The 21,475-nt window shown below is 40.5% G+C and overlaps 1 protein-coding gene across 1 annotated transcript; it reads left to right on the forward strand.

The window, feature by feature from the left end:
* Nucleotides 1-10,457: 10,457 nt before the first annotated feature.
* hs3st1 (heparan sulfate (glucosamine) 3-O-sulfotransferase 1) lies at nucleotides 10,458-12,914 on the forward strand. The gene is made up of 2 exons (XM_031303448.2): nucleotides 10,458-10,761; nucleotides 11,597-12,914. Exon 2 carries the CDS (start codon nucleotides 11,735-11,737, stop codon nucleotides 12,647-12,649), a length of 915 nt encoding a protein of 304 aa, XP_031159308.1. The 5' UTR covers nucleotides 10,458-10,761; nucleotides 11,597-11,734; the 3' UTR covers nucleotides 12,650-12,914.
* Nucleotides 12,915-21,475: the final 8,561 nt, after the last annotated feature.

The raw sequence follows: 21,475 nt of genomic DNA on the forward strand, positions 1-21,475 counted from the left end.
AGCCACGTTAGCAAACAAGGCTTCATTCAATATTGCAATCACAACAAGACCGATTCCCTTACCAACAGGCAGTGAAACGGACGCAGTAAGGTATTGCAGTAATACGAGTGATTAAAATCTTCATTTAAACAGCCAAAGCTGTCCAAAAACAATGACAACAATTCATACTACAAATCACACAGGGCGCTGCCACAGTTGTCCGAGTTCCGAGCTCGGAAATCCGAGGAAAGGAGGCGTGTTGGTGCGTGTTGCTAGGCAACGTCTGTCTTCCCAGTCGTAACTCCGACTCAGATAAATAATAGAACGCACCATTAATTACCACCACTGGAAAATGAGGAGTGATTACAGCAAGTAAAACTGTGAAATCATCTTTTAATGAGGCGCTGGTTGTGTTGTACTAGACTTGTAAAATACAAAAATGCAAACTGCACTGATACACTTGTCTCTCTGTCCCTGCGTCTGCTGCTCGTGTCCCGTGTCCACTCTCCCCACACCTCCATCGTCGTACTGTTATTGAGCAATTATGGCCATTGATTTTCTCTCTCTACTCACCACACCTCTGTATGACAGCTGGCCTTTGTAAGTGGCCTCACTGGACTCCTGACTGCTGCCTTGTGGCCACGCTATTTGCACAAAGATTTGGCCAATTTAATGCGCTATTCCTGCCCTGTCACCTCAAGGTGTACAGTAAAGCTCTTTGAAACTAGCATAACTTCTCATCCTGTGTACATTTTTATACATAATCCACACCGTACCAAAATATCTCTTCTTGCTTCTTTGCTACAAAATTCAGTTTTTTTACTATATGATCATTGCTGAAATTTTCACTTATCCCCAAAATTCTAACCCACCTACGTCCTATCACATCAAATGACAACATCAAATTTTATTTATATTTTATGTCAAAACATAAATTTTTCAGAGTAGCTCCACCTTCAGCTGTTTGCAGGATCCTTTCAGTTTTCAATGAAAATGCCACACTGACTGATATGTTTGACAATCCAAGGCTAATTCATCTTTGCAAAGTCTGCAGAGCTGCTTTCATGCACAGAAACAGCTTTTTGTTTCATTTAGGCATTACTGCATTGAAACTGACAGCATTGAAACTGACAGTGAGCTCCCAGGGATTTGGAGTCCAAGTTAAAACATCATATACACATAGTTTTTATGTTGAAGCTGCAGCCACACACTATCACTCATGTTATGCAAACAGTAACTGGACGTCTTTTTCTGACTTCTGCAACGTATTGTTGTCTTAGCATGCCCACTCATCTTTACACACTTTCCCCTATATCACTGCATATTGATGCATTTTAGCACAATTTGCACAACATTGAACTGAACCTCCCACTCCTACCAAGTGATTTACTCAGCAAGAACAAACAGCAAGAAAATGCAATGCAATTAACAGACTGCGACTCAAGCCATTAGCACAAAGCAGTGTGAAACAGCTTGATACCATTACTATGAAGTGGAGGCGTTTTACAAAACAAGTAAGCCCAAAATACGGCTTCCTTCATTGTGTGAATGTGTGATATGTCCTTGTGATCAATACAGGTCAGCAGCACTGTTATTTGTATGCATAATTGTCAACACATAACTGCGGCAGCTACAGAATGACACAAATAATGACTTAACTAGCAGAAATTATTTTCAAAATAGATGGATGTAAGCAAGGACTGATAAAACAATGAATGCACATGTGTAATGACAGAAATTCAGCATTGAAACGAAAGAGAAAACAGCAAATCCACCTGATATGCAGCAGCAGGCAAAGTCATGTCAGCTATGCAGCAGATGATTATTACCTTACACATAATTATTTTTTACTTCACAAGAATTCAGGCACACAATCTTTTCCTGTGAAATGCTATGTGGCCTTGATAAACATCAGATGACCATCAGTACAAGGTGGTTCAGCAGTATAAAGTGTAGAACAGAAGCTCAGTAGTTTAGCTGTGATTATGATATGAAGAATAGTAAAAGCAAGCTGTCACATAAATGTTACCTTGGGTAGAATATTTCTACAATGCTAAGCTGTAAAATGAACATGAGCCTACATGAGCAAAAAGTCATGCCAAGTTTCCCATGAATAGGGCTGGGCGATACGGCCGAAATCAATACTTCTCTAAATCAATACTTTTTCTAAAATTGATATTTGCAATGGCAAATGTGCAGGAGAGCTCTTAAAATAATCACACTGATGTTCAAAACAAAAACTATACTACATGGAACTATTTTTTATTATAATTTGCTTGGAACATGATATCATTGAATGATCAAACTAATACACCAAAAGTCAACATCACATGTGATAATAATGAATTAACTCATCCCAAGCGTGCAAATGGATTAAATCCTCAATTATTATATGTAAATTCATGTTGTGATTTTCTGGAAAATAAATTGCGAAACTGTTTGAAAAAAGATGTGACCTAGACAAAAAATTTATTGTTTTTTGGAATGTATTGTTATATTGCCATAACACTACCATGAAGCCAGTATTAGTTATGGACAGTCAAGTTTACATCCCTACAGACAACTAAACAGCCTACACAATGCCTTAACGTTAGTTTGTTCAGGTCATCCTAACACATACAAAGCCTACTCAAACCACCTTATAAATCCAAATGTAACTAGCATGAAAGCATCATTATGCACTTGCCAGACAACAACCACAGGACATGAGCTCAACCACAACAAGAAATGAAATCACAATGAAAACCAAAGCAAAATTTGCTAAATTGATATCAAGCAGAGAAAAATATCAGCCAGCAACCAACAACCAGGAGCAGATTTGCGCCAAAACAAGCCAACAGCAGTTAGCATATTGACAGTAGCCTTACGTTACATAGACAGATAAACACGCTACTAGCATTAGTTTACCTGTAGGCCTATATGAAGTGATGCTGTGGTAGTCTCGGGTGCATCTTGCTGGACAGGAGTCGGTGCTGTCCCCAAAGCTCCCACAGTAGGACAGGAAACCACTCCGGTAGAAGTGCGCAGTTTGATGGCTAACCGCTGCCCGCCGAGGGAGTCAACGTTACAGGTAAAACATAGGCCTACCTACTTATTTCCTCCATAAAGTCGTCCAGAACCAGAACCAACATGAAGGGACTGTTGGCAGGTGAACTTTATTAGTTGTACTAAATCAAAGCGGTGGGAGGGGCATCGTTGGTTTAAACACACCGCCATGTTCACAAATCCGGCCTGCCTGGGTGTGGTGCTCCTGATAGGCCGGCCATTGATATCCCCTGGGGAGGCAATATTACGAATCCCACTATGGCCACGCCAAGACCCGCCCTTCAATAGCATTCATACACTACAATTGGCCAGGCGTCCATGCTATCCCCCGACCAATCCCCTAACCCTAACCTTAACCACTCGAGGTCAAATGCCTAACCCCAACCAATCGAGCTGCTTCGTAGGGCGGGTCTTGGCGTGGCCATAGTGGGATTCGTAATTTTGTGAAAGTAGCAAGTTTCAAGTTGCACACGCTCTGCACAACAATTACAGAGAAGCAGTCAGATCTTAGGCTCTCTTCAACAATGCTCGTTTCGTATAAAAATAAAATCAAGTAAAGTTTAAATATAGGGATAAATATATCATAAATAAAATAATATAAATTTGTGTTAGACAGGTGTACAATATTTGCAAAATGAATAAACTGAATGTAAAGTTATGTAGTAAATGTATGCATAAACATATGTGTGTGTGTGTGTGTGTGTGTATATATATATATATATATATATGGTGTTGATGTCTTCCCCTTTTTTCCACACAGATGGGATACAACATCTGCTCTAGGTCCAACCTGACAGGTCAGCTCATGATTTCAGGTATTCATAAACTTAAACCCCTAAGCCGCAGTTTCAGTGTAGTTGTTCAAATTTTAGCAACATTTTTCCGTATTGTCTTGCTAAAATAAACAACGTATTTTGTTTGCGGCCGCTGACACCTTTAATTATGACAACAGTTTCACGCAGTTCAAAGATTTTTATTTTAATGAACACATAACATCACCAATAAACGGAGTTGGATATGAAATAGAAAATGCTTTCACTGCTTTCAGTATTAACAAATGCCCCGATGCAAGACCTGCTACGTGGATTTTCAAAAACATTTTTCACTCCAAATAGCTGCTAATCCTTCTTTTCATTCGCTTGAAAACTTACTTTTAAATAGAAAAGGCTGGCTGATTCAGAACTCATTGTAAACTTTGGACTGACTTTGAGAAGAGAGGGGAAGCATAAGTACCGGCAAAAAAATGAAAGAAGATGAAAAACATTTTTCAAAAGGCACACACACACACACACACACACACACACACACACACACAAGCACCACTAACATTCACATACAAAACATCCAAGCATCCAGCTCCCTTTTTGAGGTGGAAATACTGTAGGGGTAACGGCTTGTTGCAGTGTAGTAAAATATTTCAGCTGCAGCTGTGTCAGAAGTATTTCCACTAATCTTCTGATTTGGGGTTCTTTGAGTGTGAAACTAAATATCTGTGTCTGAGACCTGTCACACAGCCCCGCATCACAGGATGATCAAAACCCTCTTCGGCAAGCTTTCGTATTGTCTGAGAGAAGGGGCTCTTTTGAGAAACGAGGGATGGGGAGAGAAGAGGTTGGCTGGCGGTGGCTGTGGAGGGAGGGCTTGGAGGAAGAGGAGTACAGAGAGTTGGAAGCAGGGTTAATCCCACATTGTCATTATCCTCACTTCTTAGCCACAGTCTGCGAGCTTCCCCGTAATGAAGGCCATTTCCAAGGATTTGCACCTGGCAGAGACCCCAAATTCTGCAGTAATTACCGATAGACAGATTCCTCCTACTTTTAGCCTTTACTGCGGGTTATAAATAGTAATCCCTCGTTGTTCTGCAGAACTGTAAACCTGCGGAAAATGCAGCATCTTCAGCACTCCTGACTGATAATGATGTTTACTGTTACAGAACAACCGCTTCCTCTCTGCCTTTGTGCATAAATGTCAACAAACAAAGAAAAGAAAATTTGTTTCAACTTATTCCATGATCTATTTGTTTAATTGGTAATGACTTGCCTGAGGAGATTAAATAATAATGCAGACTCTTTGTTATTCCATAAATAAAGTAAACCTGAGCGAAGACACTCAAAGAGCTTTGCATGAAAGCTTTTATGCTGTCCCCTAATTCATTTCAAAACAAAGCGCAGTGACGGCTGGAGTGAAGGGAAAAAGCTATCATTATGTTTATTCAAAATGCTTGTCAAAGATAAACTAAATCTGTTTACTGGACAATATTCATGTTGATCATGTCAAAGGAGTCTCCCCTGTCGACAGTAACACTACTGTTTTCTGGAAAATGTGTAAAAAGAGTTCACTGCATGTTTCCTGCAGTCGCCTGCATGTGTCCATATGGAAGCCCAGATGAGTCATTACGAAACACTCCCGTTTCTCAAGTAGCGTCACTGTTGCTTTCCCAGGAGTTAACGTCATTGTGCATGCCCGGGCATGATGATTGTGCCCAAATCTATTTCCCCTTCCTTCCCCTTCCCGCTTTATCTTACAAATCTGGGTTTTTTTCCGCATTGTGATGCACAAACTGATGCATAATGAGTAATCAAGTCATTAAACGTCACACAGAATTGTAAGAACAGGTTGTCGTTCTTACTTCTTGTTTTTTTTTGCTTTGTTACTGTTGTCAGTTGAGACACTATTTCATACACCGTAATAATTATTACGTTTAGTGTGTTTGTTCTTTAGTCTGCGTTCAACTGGTTTGGCAGCTTTCTAGAAACAGATCATATCATCTTAATTACTTCCTGCTGTAATTCTTATTCCCGTCAACTTCTCCCAACCATATGGGAGAAGTTATGCTTTGTTCTGGGCACCGAAACTGGCCTGCCAACTTTTACTCTAAAACAAAGGAAAATACTACAATCATTACACAACAAAGAGATTAATTCAATTTGTAGATGTTTTTGTTTTTGTTTTTCTATATGTAGCTTTCTCAGTTTCAATGGCTGTGACACTGACAACTGGCAACATGTCATCAGCTTAATTTTGTGTTGTTATCATAATTTTTTTCATTTGCCATCATCTTGTATTGCAACCATAAATAATGACGGTAATGATTCATACAGTGAGCCCACTTGAACAACGTACAGTGTTTGATTAAAAAGCTGAAGCTATAGAACGAGCTCGATGACCTGCAGTGTGACATGGGTGGGTGTGTGGCGGCCGATAATTCACAGTGCTTATAATTAAACTGTGGAAATAGGCGATAGAAAATAATAGCCATTGAGTGGCAAAATAACTGTTGTTCCTCCTCAGGTGTTTAGAATGACAAAGAACTATAATGTATTGAATATATTTTCATTTCATTAATAAAAAATAAAAGTGCATTACAAGAAATTTCCGATTCAAGAAAGTTAATTTGGAGGATAAAAGCCAAACAACATGACCATTTCTAGCCTGAGGGTCTAGCTACGCATTGTATGAAAAACTAGTAATGAGAAAGTAGATGGGAAACAATAATATGATGCAGCCTCATGTTACACTGAGCCTGCAGGATTGTCAAAGCTCTACTGTGTCCATGAAAAATCATGATGAGTGATAGTTTCCTAAATAGGAATATTTGATGCGCAAAGTCCTCCGTGTATAAATCTGTTTCTGTATAATAATGTGTTAGACAGCAATACATTTAGCCTAAATTTGACTACAGTTCTGTTTGAATTAGAGAACGTTAGTTATGAAACACCAGCCACTTTTTTTTTTTGCCTCATAAAGGTGAAAAACAGGAATTGCTGTGTCTCTATGATCCTATCCTGTGCTATTGATGGTAGCCTACTCGTGGACATTGCGCCGTCATCACGTGCTGTAGTATAGGGGCCCGCCTTGATAATCCTGCATAGGGGCACGGTGTTGGCTCGCCACTACATATAAGAGATGAGATGACTGACAAAATCAGGAGTAGCCTACGCGCACCACAACAACACTGGTTAATGCACACCATAACACAAGAATTGTTTTTGTATAGTTCTTAAAAATAAAAAGGAAACTTGTTTTGGGGAGAATAATACTTATTACTATTAATTCATTACTCTGGGCTGAGATTTCCTAGGAACCTTACCAAAAAGGCTCAGGATGCTGCAAATGTTGGTAAAATATGAAAAAGGCTGGTGGATTTAAGACACAAAATAAGAATGTATTGAATGAATCAAATATGAACATATCTGTCATTGTCAGTGGCTTGTTAATCTTTACATTGTTAGTTCATTTCCTATCCTGGCCTGGGACACACATTAATACGGTTTAATAAAGTACTTATTGGACTTTAACTTATCATTACACTTACAATAACGAGAGTAGCTGTCCTCAATTTAGGTCATCCTGTAGGTCTCATCTGCGTTTTTTCCTGCATCCACCGTGTGCGTTTGTGTGTGATTGTGTGTGTGTGTCGGTGCGTGTGTTTGCGTGTGATTGTGTGTGTGTGTTTGTGTGTGATTGTGTGTGTGCGTCAGTCGCGGGGGAAACGGAGCAAAGAGCCGACAGCATTGAAACAGCAGCAGCTTCAGTGACAGCGTAAATTTATGTTAAAATGTATTCATGTTGGCAGGACGGTCTGAAATGTTTTGCACGGTCTTTCGCTGTACGTTTTGTTGGTAAATGTGAGATGTTCGAGTCACACACACGTCTCGTCTTTATATCAGAAACTAGGAAATTAACTTTACCCGTTCTCACCAAGGGGGTAAGCTTCGCTTCAGAGCTCGAATCTCCTATGGCGCCATTTTGATGCTACAAAGCGATCACCCCCCCGTTAGCATTCCATTGACTGCCATTCATTTTGACATCACTTTGACAGTGAATAACTTTACATCTGAAACGTTTAAAGACTTTATTTGTCCATTGTTTATTTCTAAAGAAACACAACAATGTATAAAAGGTTCCATTACCTTGTATCTCATGTTATGGCTCCGTAGCAGACGTTTTTGTAAAAATAGGCTAACGATTGTGTCATAACCACGCGACTTACTGTCGCATAGTAGAGGAATTACCGTATAGTACAGGAGAAGCTCGCAGGCAGTTTGGACTTACATTAGCTGCTTAAGTTTAATTACTAAATGTTAACTAGCATTTTAGTTAGCAATAATTAGCCTGTGTCCATGTTATCTCCTTACATATTCCTACGCTCTCCGTCTCTGCAAGATTGGGAATTATTGAGATTTCTCTTGGCACAGCTACCAGAAGACTTCCAACTTTCAGACACGTTGCTCACGTCACATTTACGTTGTTTCTCTCAGTTGGAGGCTGCGCAGTAAAAGTGCTTCTAAAGGCCTTCACTGGTCTCCGTCCAGAGCAACGGGATCTGTTGGTCCATTCTTATATACAGTCTATGGTTCTCACTCCCGCTTGGTCAGTGGCTGCACATGGGACTGCTGGGATTGTGTGAGTATTGAAAATGCGATAGGGGGCCCCGGCTGTCAATCAATGTCTTCCAGTGATGCGGGCCCCTGATTGGACCAGGCCCGTAAGCAACGGCGTACCCTGCTTACCGATAGCAAAGAATTTGCCGATAGTTAGGTGTCTGAATCACTCAATTCCCATTGGCTACCCGCCAACGTGACAGGTAGATTGACAGTTTCACCCGCCAATCACAAAAGTTACCTGCATTTGGCGGGTGGGTGGGTGCCAATTTCATGCCCTGTGTGTGAGTAGGTAAAACAGACATATTTTCAGGTTTTCACAAGACAGATTGGTATCAGAGCCATGACACACACAGAGCAGGCTTATCATTTATTTACCCATAACAATCTGCATACCCATTTGGAATCTGTTAAGCCTGCCAGATAAAACCTGTTTTTAATGCAGTACACATTTGAAAAAGAAAATGTTTTCCAGCATGCTGACCATGTAGTAACACCTCCGAGATTTGTCTGACTTACATCTGAACTGAAAGTAACTTGTTTGGGTGAAACACTTAATTTGTCAGTACCGTCATTAAAGTGTTTAATAAGAAGGAGTTTTAGCACTTTAAAGATGAAATATGCAGTGCATATGTGACACCCATTAAAGCACAGAGGAGTTATTGTTGTTATTTCATCCTGTTTAGAGCTTAGGGTGATGGAAGTCGCTGAGGTGGCGCCGAGGGTATTTATGGTCTGTGAATATGTACTATTGTCATGTTAATGTGGTCGGACGCTTCTGATGATCCTCAAAGCGGGGTTATATTGTAGGAGCCGGCTCCACGACTCTGCTGAATTCACATTTCTCACAAGGGCAGAATGTGAGGATTACTAAACTGCATCTAAAAATCAATGTGCGGGGAAAGTCTTGGTCATATCAGCATTTGTACTTTGTGCACTGAATAAGTAAAGCACATGTGTTTGCATTCTCTCTTCAGGAAGGGATGTATTTAAGAAGTGGGGTTGACCTTTTACTGTAGCACTGAACTTAAATGACCTACACAGCAGAATTTTTTTTCGCAAACATAGGTAAAATCTGATGCATCCATATTCAATTGCGTGGCCCTTAAGCCTTCCATGCTTTAGGCTTATTATCAGCACGGGAAACATGCTATACTTTACTCTAAACGCAATTATAGCTTACAAAAAATTAAATAGTATTCACTTGAACATGACTTTGTCACACCATGAAAATGAACCTACGTTGGGCATCATAAGCAAGCAGCTCACTGCTGTAAGAAACAAACTGGTATTTGAAAGTCATTCGACATTAGTGATGTGTCACTTACTCATCGACTCTGTGAAGTAACTCCAACTTTCTCACGCTGACTGTACATTCAAAATGTGACTCAGAGGAAATTGCAAAGCACTACAGTGCTTTGTATTCAACATCAGTAAATCTGCAGTTTGGATTAGAGCGAAATTTGGGACCTGCTGTTGCTGGACAATTGCTGAAAGGATTTGGACATCTCAAATTACAATAAATGTATAAAATGCAGCTCAACAGGTGGTGAGATTGTGCAACACACAGATCCACTTGCACTGTGGACAAAGGAGGAGAAGAATGCCAGGGATGAATAACATGGTCTGTGTCTTTCATTGATCACTGAAAGCAAAGACTGAAGTGAGGACTCCTGGAGGTTTCCACTGAAAAGCCTTTTTCAGTCCAAATCCTGAGAAGGCGCAGCCTCACTGTGGGCTACAGCAGTTTGTAAAGAGCAAGTCACACTGCTTCATTTGAATATTTTGGGCTTCTTGGTAAATTATCTTTATTCCGAGCTATTGCCACAAAAGTCCCTGCAATATTACAGCAATTTTCTTTCTGTATAACACATTATCACATCACAATGTTGTTTTATTCTCCACTTTAGTTCACTTGTGTCTTTGGCCAAATGTAGCCCTGTGGTAGTACACGTGTGTCCATGAGGTGTCACACCTGGGTCACGTGCTTCACTTCCTCTCCTCATATCACTCATACCAGCATCGTTATCTCCGTCAAATACCATAACATTACAACAACGTGAGTCACAGGGGGGAGTGGTCCTGCAGGCGTACTGTAGGCGTAGGCTTCAACAGCTGACACACTACAGACCGGGAGGACAGTCTGGCTCGGAAGCGGAGCACAGAGGAGGCGCTCCGGTGAAGTTGTGACCCTGTGTCCGAGGCGAGTTTTGTGCGCTCGGTAGAGACCACGGAGACTGTGCAGAGCCGGAACATAAACCCGCAGTTTTGGAAGTACTGGTGCTGTGAACAGAGAGTTCAACGCTGCACGAAATGAAATCTTCGTCGAGTCGAGAGGATTATAGTTAGAAAGGTAAGAGATCGGCGGCACTTCATGGATTTCTTTGTCCAGAGCGAGGTAGCAAAGTAAACAAACTAATGTCAAATTAGAGATACCATAGGCAAGGCTACATTATAAAAAAGATATATTAGACATGACAGTAGGCGTAAAACATGCGATTATTCTGTGCGCACTCATAATTTCTAGTTTATGTCTGTTTTAGCTGTCATCCAGCCTTTAAATAAGCAATATTCACCACACCTGCTTATTTCCTGTTGCCTGTAGCTATATCTCCGAACTCAGATTCAGTGTTTAACATTTCCTTATTATTCATTAAATATTAACAATTGCCTATTGCATCACTTTACAAAAAAAATCTTTATGGATTATAAAGCAGTAGTTATAGAGATTTATACCAGATAAACTTAGTTTATCTAGGCTACATTTTTTTAATGCAAAATACATTTTTTCAAATCTGTAATCTGTTTTTATGCCATGGTGCATTGAATATATTATATTAGCTGAATAATGCTGAATAATGATACTGATGATGATACTGAAACATGGTCGTTTTAAGGACATAACATGAAGACTAATAGCCAACTGTGCTGATACATGTTTTTCCTTTTTAAAACGTTGATTATTTATGGTTTGTTGCCTTACAGATATTACCGGGTGGAGTTTAAAGTTTAATCACCTCAATAGTCATAAATTAAATCACGCAAATGTTGCTCCCTTTGAGTCATAAAACTGTTATTTATAGCTTATGTGGGATGGATTGTGCAAAGGTATTTTCGAGAGGTGTTTTGTCTCTCTGCCAGATGTTCGCCAGGTATCTTCTAATAACAGCTGTTTTCTTCCCTTGCAGTTACTGCTCCTGGCAGAGAAGATACAGTTCATTTTCTTTTCCATTGGACCATTGTGCTCAGGCAGCTGCTTTTTCAATGTGGGATACAGTTTTGGTGCTTTTGCCAGGCTGAAATCCTCCAGTGTCAGGACCTCCCTCATGGCAGCTGTTCTCCTCGGGCTGCTGCTTTTTGCACTGCAGTCTCCCCCCATCCCCTCCAGGCCCATGGCTAACGAGGGGCCACCTCCCACCTCATCGCCCACCGACAACGACGAGACCACCAGCCACCCAAACGGGACCCTCCAACAGTTTCCTCAGATTATAATTATTGGCGTGAGGAAGGGGGGAACGCGGGCTCTGATAGAGATGCTCAGTCTGCACAGTGCAGTGGCGGCGGCTCAGAACGAGGTGCACTTCTTTGACTGGGAGAGTCACTTTCAGAAGGGCTTGCCTTGGTATCTCAGCCAGATGCCCTACGCCTTCCCCGACCAGCTGACGGTTGAGAAGACGCCGGCCTACTTCACCTCCAGCAAAGTCCCCAAACGCATTTATCAGATGAACCCTGACATCAAGCTGCTGCTCATCCTCAGAGACCCCACGGGGCGGGTGCTGTCAGACTACACCCAGGTCTTTTACAACCGTCTCCAGAAGCACAAGCGTTACCAGCCCATCGAGTCCGTTCTGGTGAAGGACGGCGAGATCAACCTGGGATACAAGGCTCTCAATCGCAGCCTGTACTATGTTCACATGCAGAACTGGCTGCAATACTTCCCACTGGAGAGCATTCACGTGGTGGACGGGGATGAGTTGATCAGGGACCCCTTCCCCGAGATGAAAAAGGTGGAAAGATTCTTAAAGCTGGAACCCCAGATAAACGCTTCAAATTTTTACTTCAATAAAACTAAAGGATTCTACTGTTTGAGAGACCACGGGCGAGAACGGTGTTTACATGATTCAAAAGGCAGGGCTCACCCTCATGTGGCGCCTGCCATCCTGCAAAAACTCTACCAGTTCTTTCACGAACCCAACAAAAAGTTCTTTGAGCTGGTGGGCCGACCATTCAACTGGAAATGAAGTTAATGAACGTCTGAGTCTCAGTAGATTGGCGTAGAGTTGCTTGGGGATAATCTGTTTTCCTCATTAACAATGTAGATTAAGAGACAAAGCTAATGTAAATTTAAACTAAATCTATTTTTGTACTAGTAGTCTACATTTGTTACAGGAGTATGATCGAGCCAAATACCAGGGCAGACTCAAGTTCATGACATGTTTTGTTAGTGCATGTCTTATTTCTTTTCATTGTCAAACATATGCATTTTACTGTCTTTTTGTACTGTTAGAAACACTGTTTAGCTCAACTGATCAAAAACTTATAATGACATTTAGGCTGTGCCTGTTTATGTTTCACTTCATATAATATGGCATTATTAACTACTAACTGCATTTAGAGCTCTAAAAGGACCTTTACCTGCTGCTATGATTTCACTTTCAGGCATGAGCCGTTACTCAAATGTTTCTTCATGTAAGAGTTATGTATATCAATTTTCTGCGCACATCATATATTTGTTGATCATCGCGGTGTACTGTGAAGTTTTTTTTCCCCAAAAGGTGAATAATTAATACCATAATAAAGATATATTTTATTTTTAGCATGTCTGATGCTTTTTTTCTTCCTTTTTGGTTTATCTATTTTTATTCATTCGTGATGTATCCGTCTGCTGTTGCAATTTGTCTTCAGATCGTAACAATCGAAGAGGATGACTCGAGTCCACTCCGTTAACAGGCATGAGCATGTGTCTGTGTATAGGCTGCCCCCATCTCTGTGGATCACTGGATCACACTATTTTCTGAGTGCATGTATTGACAAGATGTTTTGAACATATGTGAGATGCACATACATCAATGATACAACTGTCTTGGATTTCTTGTTTGGTCAACCTCTGTCAGTTTATGTAGACTACAATGTTATACAGTGGTTTCTATGAAACAAATAGTAATGCCGTTGGGAAGCAAGTTTAATTCTCATCATCCAACAATCCTTGCTTTAATTGTCAGGTTTTTTTTACACAGTAACAGTAGTAACTTTAAGTATGATAAATTAGTGTAAGAGAATTGAGAGTGGGCAGGTAGGTAAACTCAGATTCGAGCCCAATCCCAACCATGATAAATCAAAAGATGAAGTTGTTTATGCCCAAGGGGGAGATCTTCTTACTCAGTTTTTTTAGAGAGCCAAGGGATTATTTATTCAAATCTTATTGCTACTTTGAAAACATCAGCAGCACCGTCTCGAAGACAGTAAGCTCCAAAAAAACCTACAGTAGCTGTTTCATATTTGAATGTGGCCTAGATTTACTCAGGGGCTTACTGGGACTCTGCAGACAGGATGTTAACCTCATTGCCCCTTAAATGAAGACCAAAGCAATATTTCTTTCTATCACTTTGTTTCTTTTTTCCCCTCAGAGAGCAGGAATACTATTCCCTGATCTACCTGCAGTTAACATGTGTTATTTTTTTTTTTTATAGTGATAGTGTTGAGTAAGACTATCAACCACTATCAGCAGAACAGGTTTGGCTGCAGGCGTAGGGAAGAAAGGAGGAGACAGAGTAAAAAGAAAGTGTGTGGAGGCTGATCTTTGCTGTAAGATCATCAGACAGCTGCTTGCATCTTTTGGCATGTGCAGCGACGCTACACAACTGCCATTTCAGCTTTTACTATTGCTTTCAGTTTTTTTTTAAATCAAGAATACAGCAGGTAGTGTTGGTGTCACGTTTCTCAGGGTCGAACCAGGACTTATGCAATTTCCAGATAAACCTGCTTTTCATCTCAACACCACAGACTGCAAAACTACTTATTTAAGAACAAGACGGGGGAAACAACATACTTGGAAATAATATGAAGCTTTAGCACTATTGCTTGAAAGAAACTAAGTACATATTCTTGAGTACAATTTTGGTTTCCGTGTTCTGCTTCCATATTATATTACTAACAAAAATCAGTGTGTAGTAAAGGCCCCTTTCCATGTCTATAAGTTATCAGTTCCACCAAAGAGACTCCTTTAAACTTCTTCATTTAATTAACTGTTAGAAAAATAAGTAAAGTCAAGTAAAGCTAAGTAATGTCTAAAATGTGAATACAAATTTGTGTAGCAGAAGTAAGTAGAAGTAAGTTTTAAAGTTTTTTTTGGGGCTTTTTTGTTTAAAATAGCTGCCTGCTGCGGCTGTTCGCAAGTGGCAGCTGTTATAAACAAGTAAAGTTGTGAACCAAGAAATATTTGAATGCCATGAAACCAAAACAAGCTGAAAGCTGAGAGACGCTAAAAAGAGGATCTGAAAAGTCGGGTGGTAATCCTCTGTCGTTTGATGCATTGTCAAATATAAAAACATTGATTATTTAGCTTGAGGAACAAGAGAGGGATAAAGAAGTACTTAAATAATATAAAACATTAGCTCAAGCTTGTGCAGGTGCTCCTAGATGAAGCTTCCAAATCCTTTCTGCTGAAATTACTTTCAGCACGGACACATCCTCTCTCCGCTCTCCCTGTTTCTGTCTCAAGTTTTCTGTCTGATTCTGTGCTCTACTTACACACTACTCAACATGAGAGTAGCATCTATTAGGAGTTCATGAACGCCCCATTAGTCTAGTCAGCTGTGCAGCCCTCTAAAGTTTTACAGGCACAGATTTCCCTAAACATCACCTAATTAATCTAAGCCACGTAATTAATTTGCCTCCCCGTCCCACATGCAGTAAGAGCGGCAAATCAGGGCTACAACAGGATTAATGGCCTTGCCCTCCCCCCGGTTGCCTTCCCCCCTCCTTACCTCCACCTCAGTTGTCACACTTTTTGCTGTGGAACTTTTCTGGACTAACTTGGAGCCAGCCTGCCACCCCCACACCTCTCTCCCTGCTGCCAGCCCACACTAGTTGTTCTTTAAGGGCGCAGTTTCCCTTCAAAGCACAATCAGCCAATCTGGTTGTTTTTCAAAGGATGATGTGATCCGATGGAGCACAGCCCCGTCTGCGGTCACCAGGGCTGCAGCTTGCTTTAATTGGAATAGATTGTTTGTCCACTTAATGTGTGAAGCCTTGCAGAAATAACACATGCACCCACTCTGTCTCTCTTTTTTTTTTTTTCGGAAATGGGATTGAATGCACGCACGCGCACACCCACACCCACACACACACACACACACACAGTGTTTACTTGTTAGCCTAGCCATTGCATTTACCTCACCTGGTGATATTTTAAAGTGCCTGTATTATGAAAAAAATCACTATTTCTGGGATTTGGGGTTATTTGGGGTTATGTTGTGTCTCTGGTGTTTCCACACACATACAAACTTACAAAACCATCCATGCTGTTTTGAGTGAGATACGGGTTTCTGAATGTGTCCTGCCTTCAGTCTCCACGTGAGCTGGTCAAAATCGGCAGGGCTTTTTACGTCACTAGCCAAAACGAGGTGGCTAACTGTAGCATGCTAGCTTGTTCTGAATGGCAATAGTAATGTCACTGCTACAACACACTACTTACGTGTCCCTATTCTGCAGGTATTCCACGCAAAGTTGGAAGTGTGCCCACATTTAGAAGAAGTCTCCCGGCTAATCCTGCCTTGTACTAACTGAAGTTGTAGAAACAAACAGCTAGCTAGATGATGCGATCCTTGCCTAGCTACTGCTCATGTGCAACTGCCAACAAAGATGTTACAGCAGTGAGAGGTCTCACTCTGTAGCTAAAACAGAGACCTGAACACAGGGTGAAAAGAGGAGCTGCAGCAATGGCCAGTACAACAAAAATAAGGTGTTTTTTGAAAATTAAACCATGTAAACCTGTTCTGGTACAACCTCAAAATACAATTATGAACCTGAAAATGAGCATAATATGGTCACTTTAATAACCCCCAGAGTTACTCTTGTTCTAAAGGTATTTCCAAAATCCTCAAAGGACTCCATTAAACTGGATGAAAAAATGTGCTGAGTTTGTTGTTTACAGTTGTTTACACATGTTTACAGTTTTTTTCGATTGCTAAACGACACTGGTCACAACTGCAGCCACATGTGCAAAACTCTAATTACAGTCTGCTGTTGGGGTTCCGGGGGATTAAAGGACCCAATCGCAGAGAGCAGGCAGGTAGGCAGGAGAAGGTTTGAGGAACGGGATTTATTAACAAAAACACGGCAGCACTAAGGCTGGTAAAAACCCAGTGAAAAATTAAAAAAAAGGCACAAGGCTGAAACAAACTGACAGGATAGAAACTAACTCAATAGACCGGACCAGGACACAAACTAGCAGGGCGAGGAACACAAACTCACGCAGGCAGGACAACAGACACAAAACGATTTGACAAAAGACAAAGGAAACACAGGTGCTAAATAAACTAGGTAACGAGCAAACACAGGACAGGTGACACCAGGGCTGAGGAACAGGTGGAGCACATAGACAATCACACAGGCGGGAAAACACAGGAAGCAGAACTAGACATGACAAGACAGAAAACGGACTATCACAATAAAACAGGAAACAGAACATAATACAAAACAAGACCGAAAATCACTCAATGACAAGGAGACAAAACCCACAGTACAGAAACAATCCATAGGGACATACATTAAACAGAAGTAAACAAATAGGGAAACAGAACCTAATACAAAGAGCAGGAAAACAGGGAAACTAACTCAATACACAGGGTAATACAAAATCCATATACAGAACAGGAAACAGCAACAGAAATATACAAATAGGCAACAGAAATGTCCAAAACCACAACAGTCTGCACTACCAACAGTCACCTGAGCTAAACAGTTCACATCACCTGCAAAACTCATTCCAAGCAACACAACTCTTAACACACGTCTCAAAACAGACTTAGTGCAGCCAAACACTATGAACAACTGTGTATGTAACGTCAGACATCTTACCTGGACAGATTGGTATCTTTGCTCTTTTACCTGTTCACTGTTTCTCTCAAATGATACAACGCATTGTACAGGTACAACTGTTTCATTCTTATTTGGTGTTTCTTTATTTCCCACAAGGCTTTATGAGCTTTGCCTATGAAAGTTTTGCACACGTTACTTCAGTTGTGCCCACTGTCGTCTAGCAATCGAAAAAAAACTGTAACTTGTTTCTCATGTTGTATCTTTATTTCCAAACAAAGCTGGTAGCGAAATGACATATCTGCTTGCTCAAGTTTCTTTCCAATATTTTCATACAAATGATTAATATTTTGCATGTGTTTTACAAAAAGAGGAAGGGCATATGTCATTTCCAGCCACCTGGATTAAGAAATATTGTCTAGGGGCGACCTCTAGCTCAGGTGGTAGAGCGTGAGTCTCATGTAGGCTCAGTCCTTGCCTGGGTTCAAATCCGACCCGAGGCCCTTTGCTGAGTGTCATCCCCCATTACCTGTCTCTCTTTAGCTGTTCTAAATAAAGGAGAAAAAATCATACAGTATATCATCTATTTTATCATGCAGCAAACTGAGATTTTTTTTTTATACAGATGGTAAGGTCTTTTAAAAAAAAAAAAGGATTTTGGAAATACCTTCAAAACAGCAATGAGTTTTTATTTTTAGGGGTAATTATTTTATTGGAATTCAGCTGGCTACTTCTTAGCCCACTTAAATTGGTAAGCAGGGTTTGAAAAAGAAAACAAAATGCTAGACATACAGCACGTCTATATTTATAATTTGTTTGGATGCCTTTTTGTGAATTACTTTTGTTACTATAAAGAATTACATGTTTTCGGTTGAGTATGTCATGGTCAGCATCTGGTTTATTAGAGGACAGCTCACAGTGCACTGAATACCACTCCAGGTATCACCCACTACTATAAAAGCAAAACACTGAAAAGAATAGATCACCATTGTATTGAATTTGCAGGAAGCTTTTATTCAGTGTCGACATGCACTCCAAGCCGAGATAACACTGCTTCATTATGAAGCAGCTAACCTTGAAACCAGGGCATACCAGGTAAATAAAAAGATTCTCACAAACCTGTACATCTTATCTGCAGCCTTGGCTTTGATGCCTCCCTGTCCCAGAAACCAGACAAAAGTGAATCAAAGAATCATTTAAAGGTGCCCTGCCACACGTATTTCGAAAAAATGCCTTGGTTACCTTGTTTCAAGCCATTCTAGCGTGGTATAGAAAGCCTGCAGGAAGACTCGATTTGTGCCAGTTCTCATTAATATTCAACGAGCTAAGCTGCTTGACTCTGATTGGCTAACAGCTAGCCTGGCTATTAGCATCCTTTACCCAGCGCAACTGGGCAAGCTCATGAATAGTAATGAGTTAGGCAACATGATGTCAGACTGACCAGCTTTTGTAATTGGCCTGATTTCTCCGCTTATTTCTTTTCAGTGGCTAGAGCTGACAGAGGAGGTAGCATATACTTTTCACATTCACGACATAACACAAACACATATGGACCTAACATATTTAAAAAAAAATTCAAGTAAAAACGGTTTTGTGTGGCAGGGCACCTTTAATCAAAGTGCTGGTTTCTGTCAATTGAACTTGTCAAATTACAGGTGGTTGTGAGCAGATTTCGTCCTTTTTGCCTTTATTTAGAGGTATATTTATGAGAACATCTAAAGGCTTTGGACTCTGACTAAAGGTGTGTCTGATAAAGTTGTAACAGTTGTCCATTCATTACTATTTCAACACAAAACTGGAATGAAGGACAGGCCTTTTGAACCTTCATCTAAGATATTTGTTTCCCCATAGGGTTTGTGTTAATGCTTTGTTCATCGAGCCGTGTGGCAGTTCACCTACTTTCCACAAAACTTAGTTACTCACTGTTGCTACCGGCTGTCAATTGTACCACTTGAATTCATTAATATTTTTTTTTAAATAATGGGTTCTTCATTTCAGACAGAGCTAGATAATACAAAGTTCTCATTTCTAGCATTTCTTGCTGACTGATTGGACAACAGTTTGAAAGTGCATCTATGTCCCCAGGGTCCTATGTTCCCCAGCTCAATATCTTTTTAATATGACACATGGTTTTATGTTCTCAGCAATGTTTTTTCCTCGGTCAAATGTTCAATGTACTGCATGTTTCCCTGGGTCAGTATGTTGAAATCATCCACCTACAGCTTATAGCCTACTGATGTTATACTCCCTAAAACCTACACTCTCAAATTTGTAGGAGACGTTGTTCTTACCTTAAACATTGCAATCTCCACAGTGGCTGAATGTATTTTTACCATTCAAACTGCATTTGCAAAGTCCATCTCCCTTTAGTGATATTTGATCTGCAAAAATAGCTCTTTTCAATCTTTTTTTTATTAAAGATTATTTTGGGCAGTTATTTATATAGGACAGCTGCAGACACGAAAGGGGAGAGAGGGGTAATGACATGCAGTGAAGGGCCGCAGGGCGGAGTAGAACATGCGGCCGCTGCGTCGAGGAGTAAACCTCTTAATGTGGGCGCTTGCTCTACCAGGTGGGCTACCCAGGCGCTTTTCTTTTTCTTTATATCAAGAACATAGGATGATGGGAAAATAGGCATGACAACGTTGACGCATGCACAAAGGGAATATGATGCCATTGACAGGCGACCAAATGTAACAGACCGTTACCTTGAATAAGATTACAGATTTCTCTGGGTTTGACCAGTGTTGGAAAAATATGGGATAATGTTAGTACACAATTCAACAAAATATAAAACATAGTTTGTTTTTAGACATTTGAATGCGGAAATGTTAGACATTATACCTTCAACCTCATGAGCATTTCCGTTGAAAAAAGAAAACTCCCAACCCTTCAAAAATTCTTGGTCCTTCAGCTGTCAAGAAAGGATTTTAAAACCCTTCCCATTTCCCTTGCACAAACAGAAAGCGATTATGGCAGTACGGCATTACAGTGAATAAATTAAATCAATGAATTAAATACCATAGCATATGACTCAAAGTTATGATTCTCTCTCGGGCGATCACACAAATCATCAATTTCCCTCCATGCTAATTATATCTGAGCATTTTCATTTTGCAGCTTGACATTGCAACAAATAATGTTTAAGATATTAAATCAGAAAAATGTGGTTTTACCTCTGAGTGAGCTACTTCCTCAATCCTGTTTACCCTTTCCGAGCTAATGGAACATAAACAAATGTCATTAGTAAAAAGGCTAAAGGAGGGACGGCCCGAGCTGTAATTTATGATGCATGTGCACATATTTGCCATCATTCCTTCATCTCGGCCCGGTTCTACATGTGCTGCTGCTGTGCGAGCCAGTCGTTGCTGTGCTCTGTTATCAGTCATTTCCTGGCATGGTCTCCCCTGGCAGAGGAATAAGCCTCCATGGCCAATGATAACTCCCTCCGCTAACAGACACCTCTGCATGGGTGAAGCATGACTGGGCCCACAGATAGCCCTCACTCCCTCTGTGAGTGTGTGTGTAAGGACTTGCTTTGTGTTTTTCTGTGCTCATATGAATTTGCGTGCTTGTGTGTGCGCACATGTTAAAATCTGAAAGTGTCCATGCAAGCACATGTATGTGTGGGGTTATGCATGTGTGTGTTTCCATAGGCAACAGTGAACCATATGGATTTTGATAGAGAGCAGGATTCAGGCTCCAGACCAGAGCAAAACCCTAGAATAGCTCTAAATGGGTTCTGTTACTTGGAATATATATATATATATATATATATATATTTTTTTTTTTTTTAAATAGTCCCATTTGACATCACCGCTGAGCTTATTTGGATGCTTATTGCAGTATTACTCTGCTTGTAAGAAAACATTGTTTCTCTTGCCCAAAAGACCTAATAACACTGGTTAGTTGTCCAGACACACAAAGAAGTGTTCTCTGTGTTCATACTGCATATGGTTCAAATCAAAGCTAAACGTCATGCGAGATTATTCAAGCATCACATTACGTGTGTGTGCATGTGCGTGTGC

This window comes from Sander lucioperca, chromosome 1 (assembly GCF_008315115.2).
Source record: "Sander lucioperca isolate FBNREF2018 chromosome 1, SLUC_FBN_1.2, whole genome shotgun sequence".
Classification (NCBI taxonomy): Eukaryota; Metazoa; Chordata; class Actinopteri; order Perciformes; family Percidae; genus Sander; species Sander lucioperca.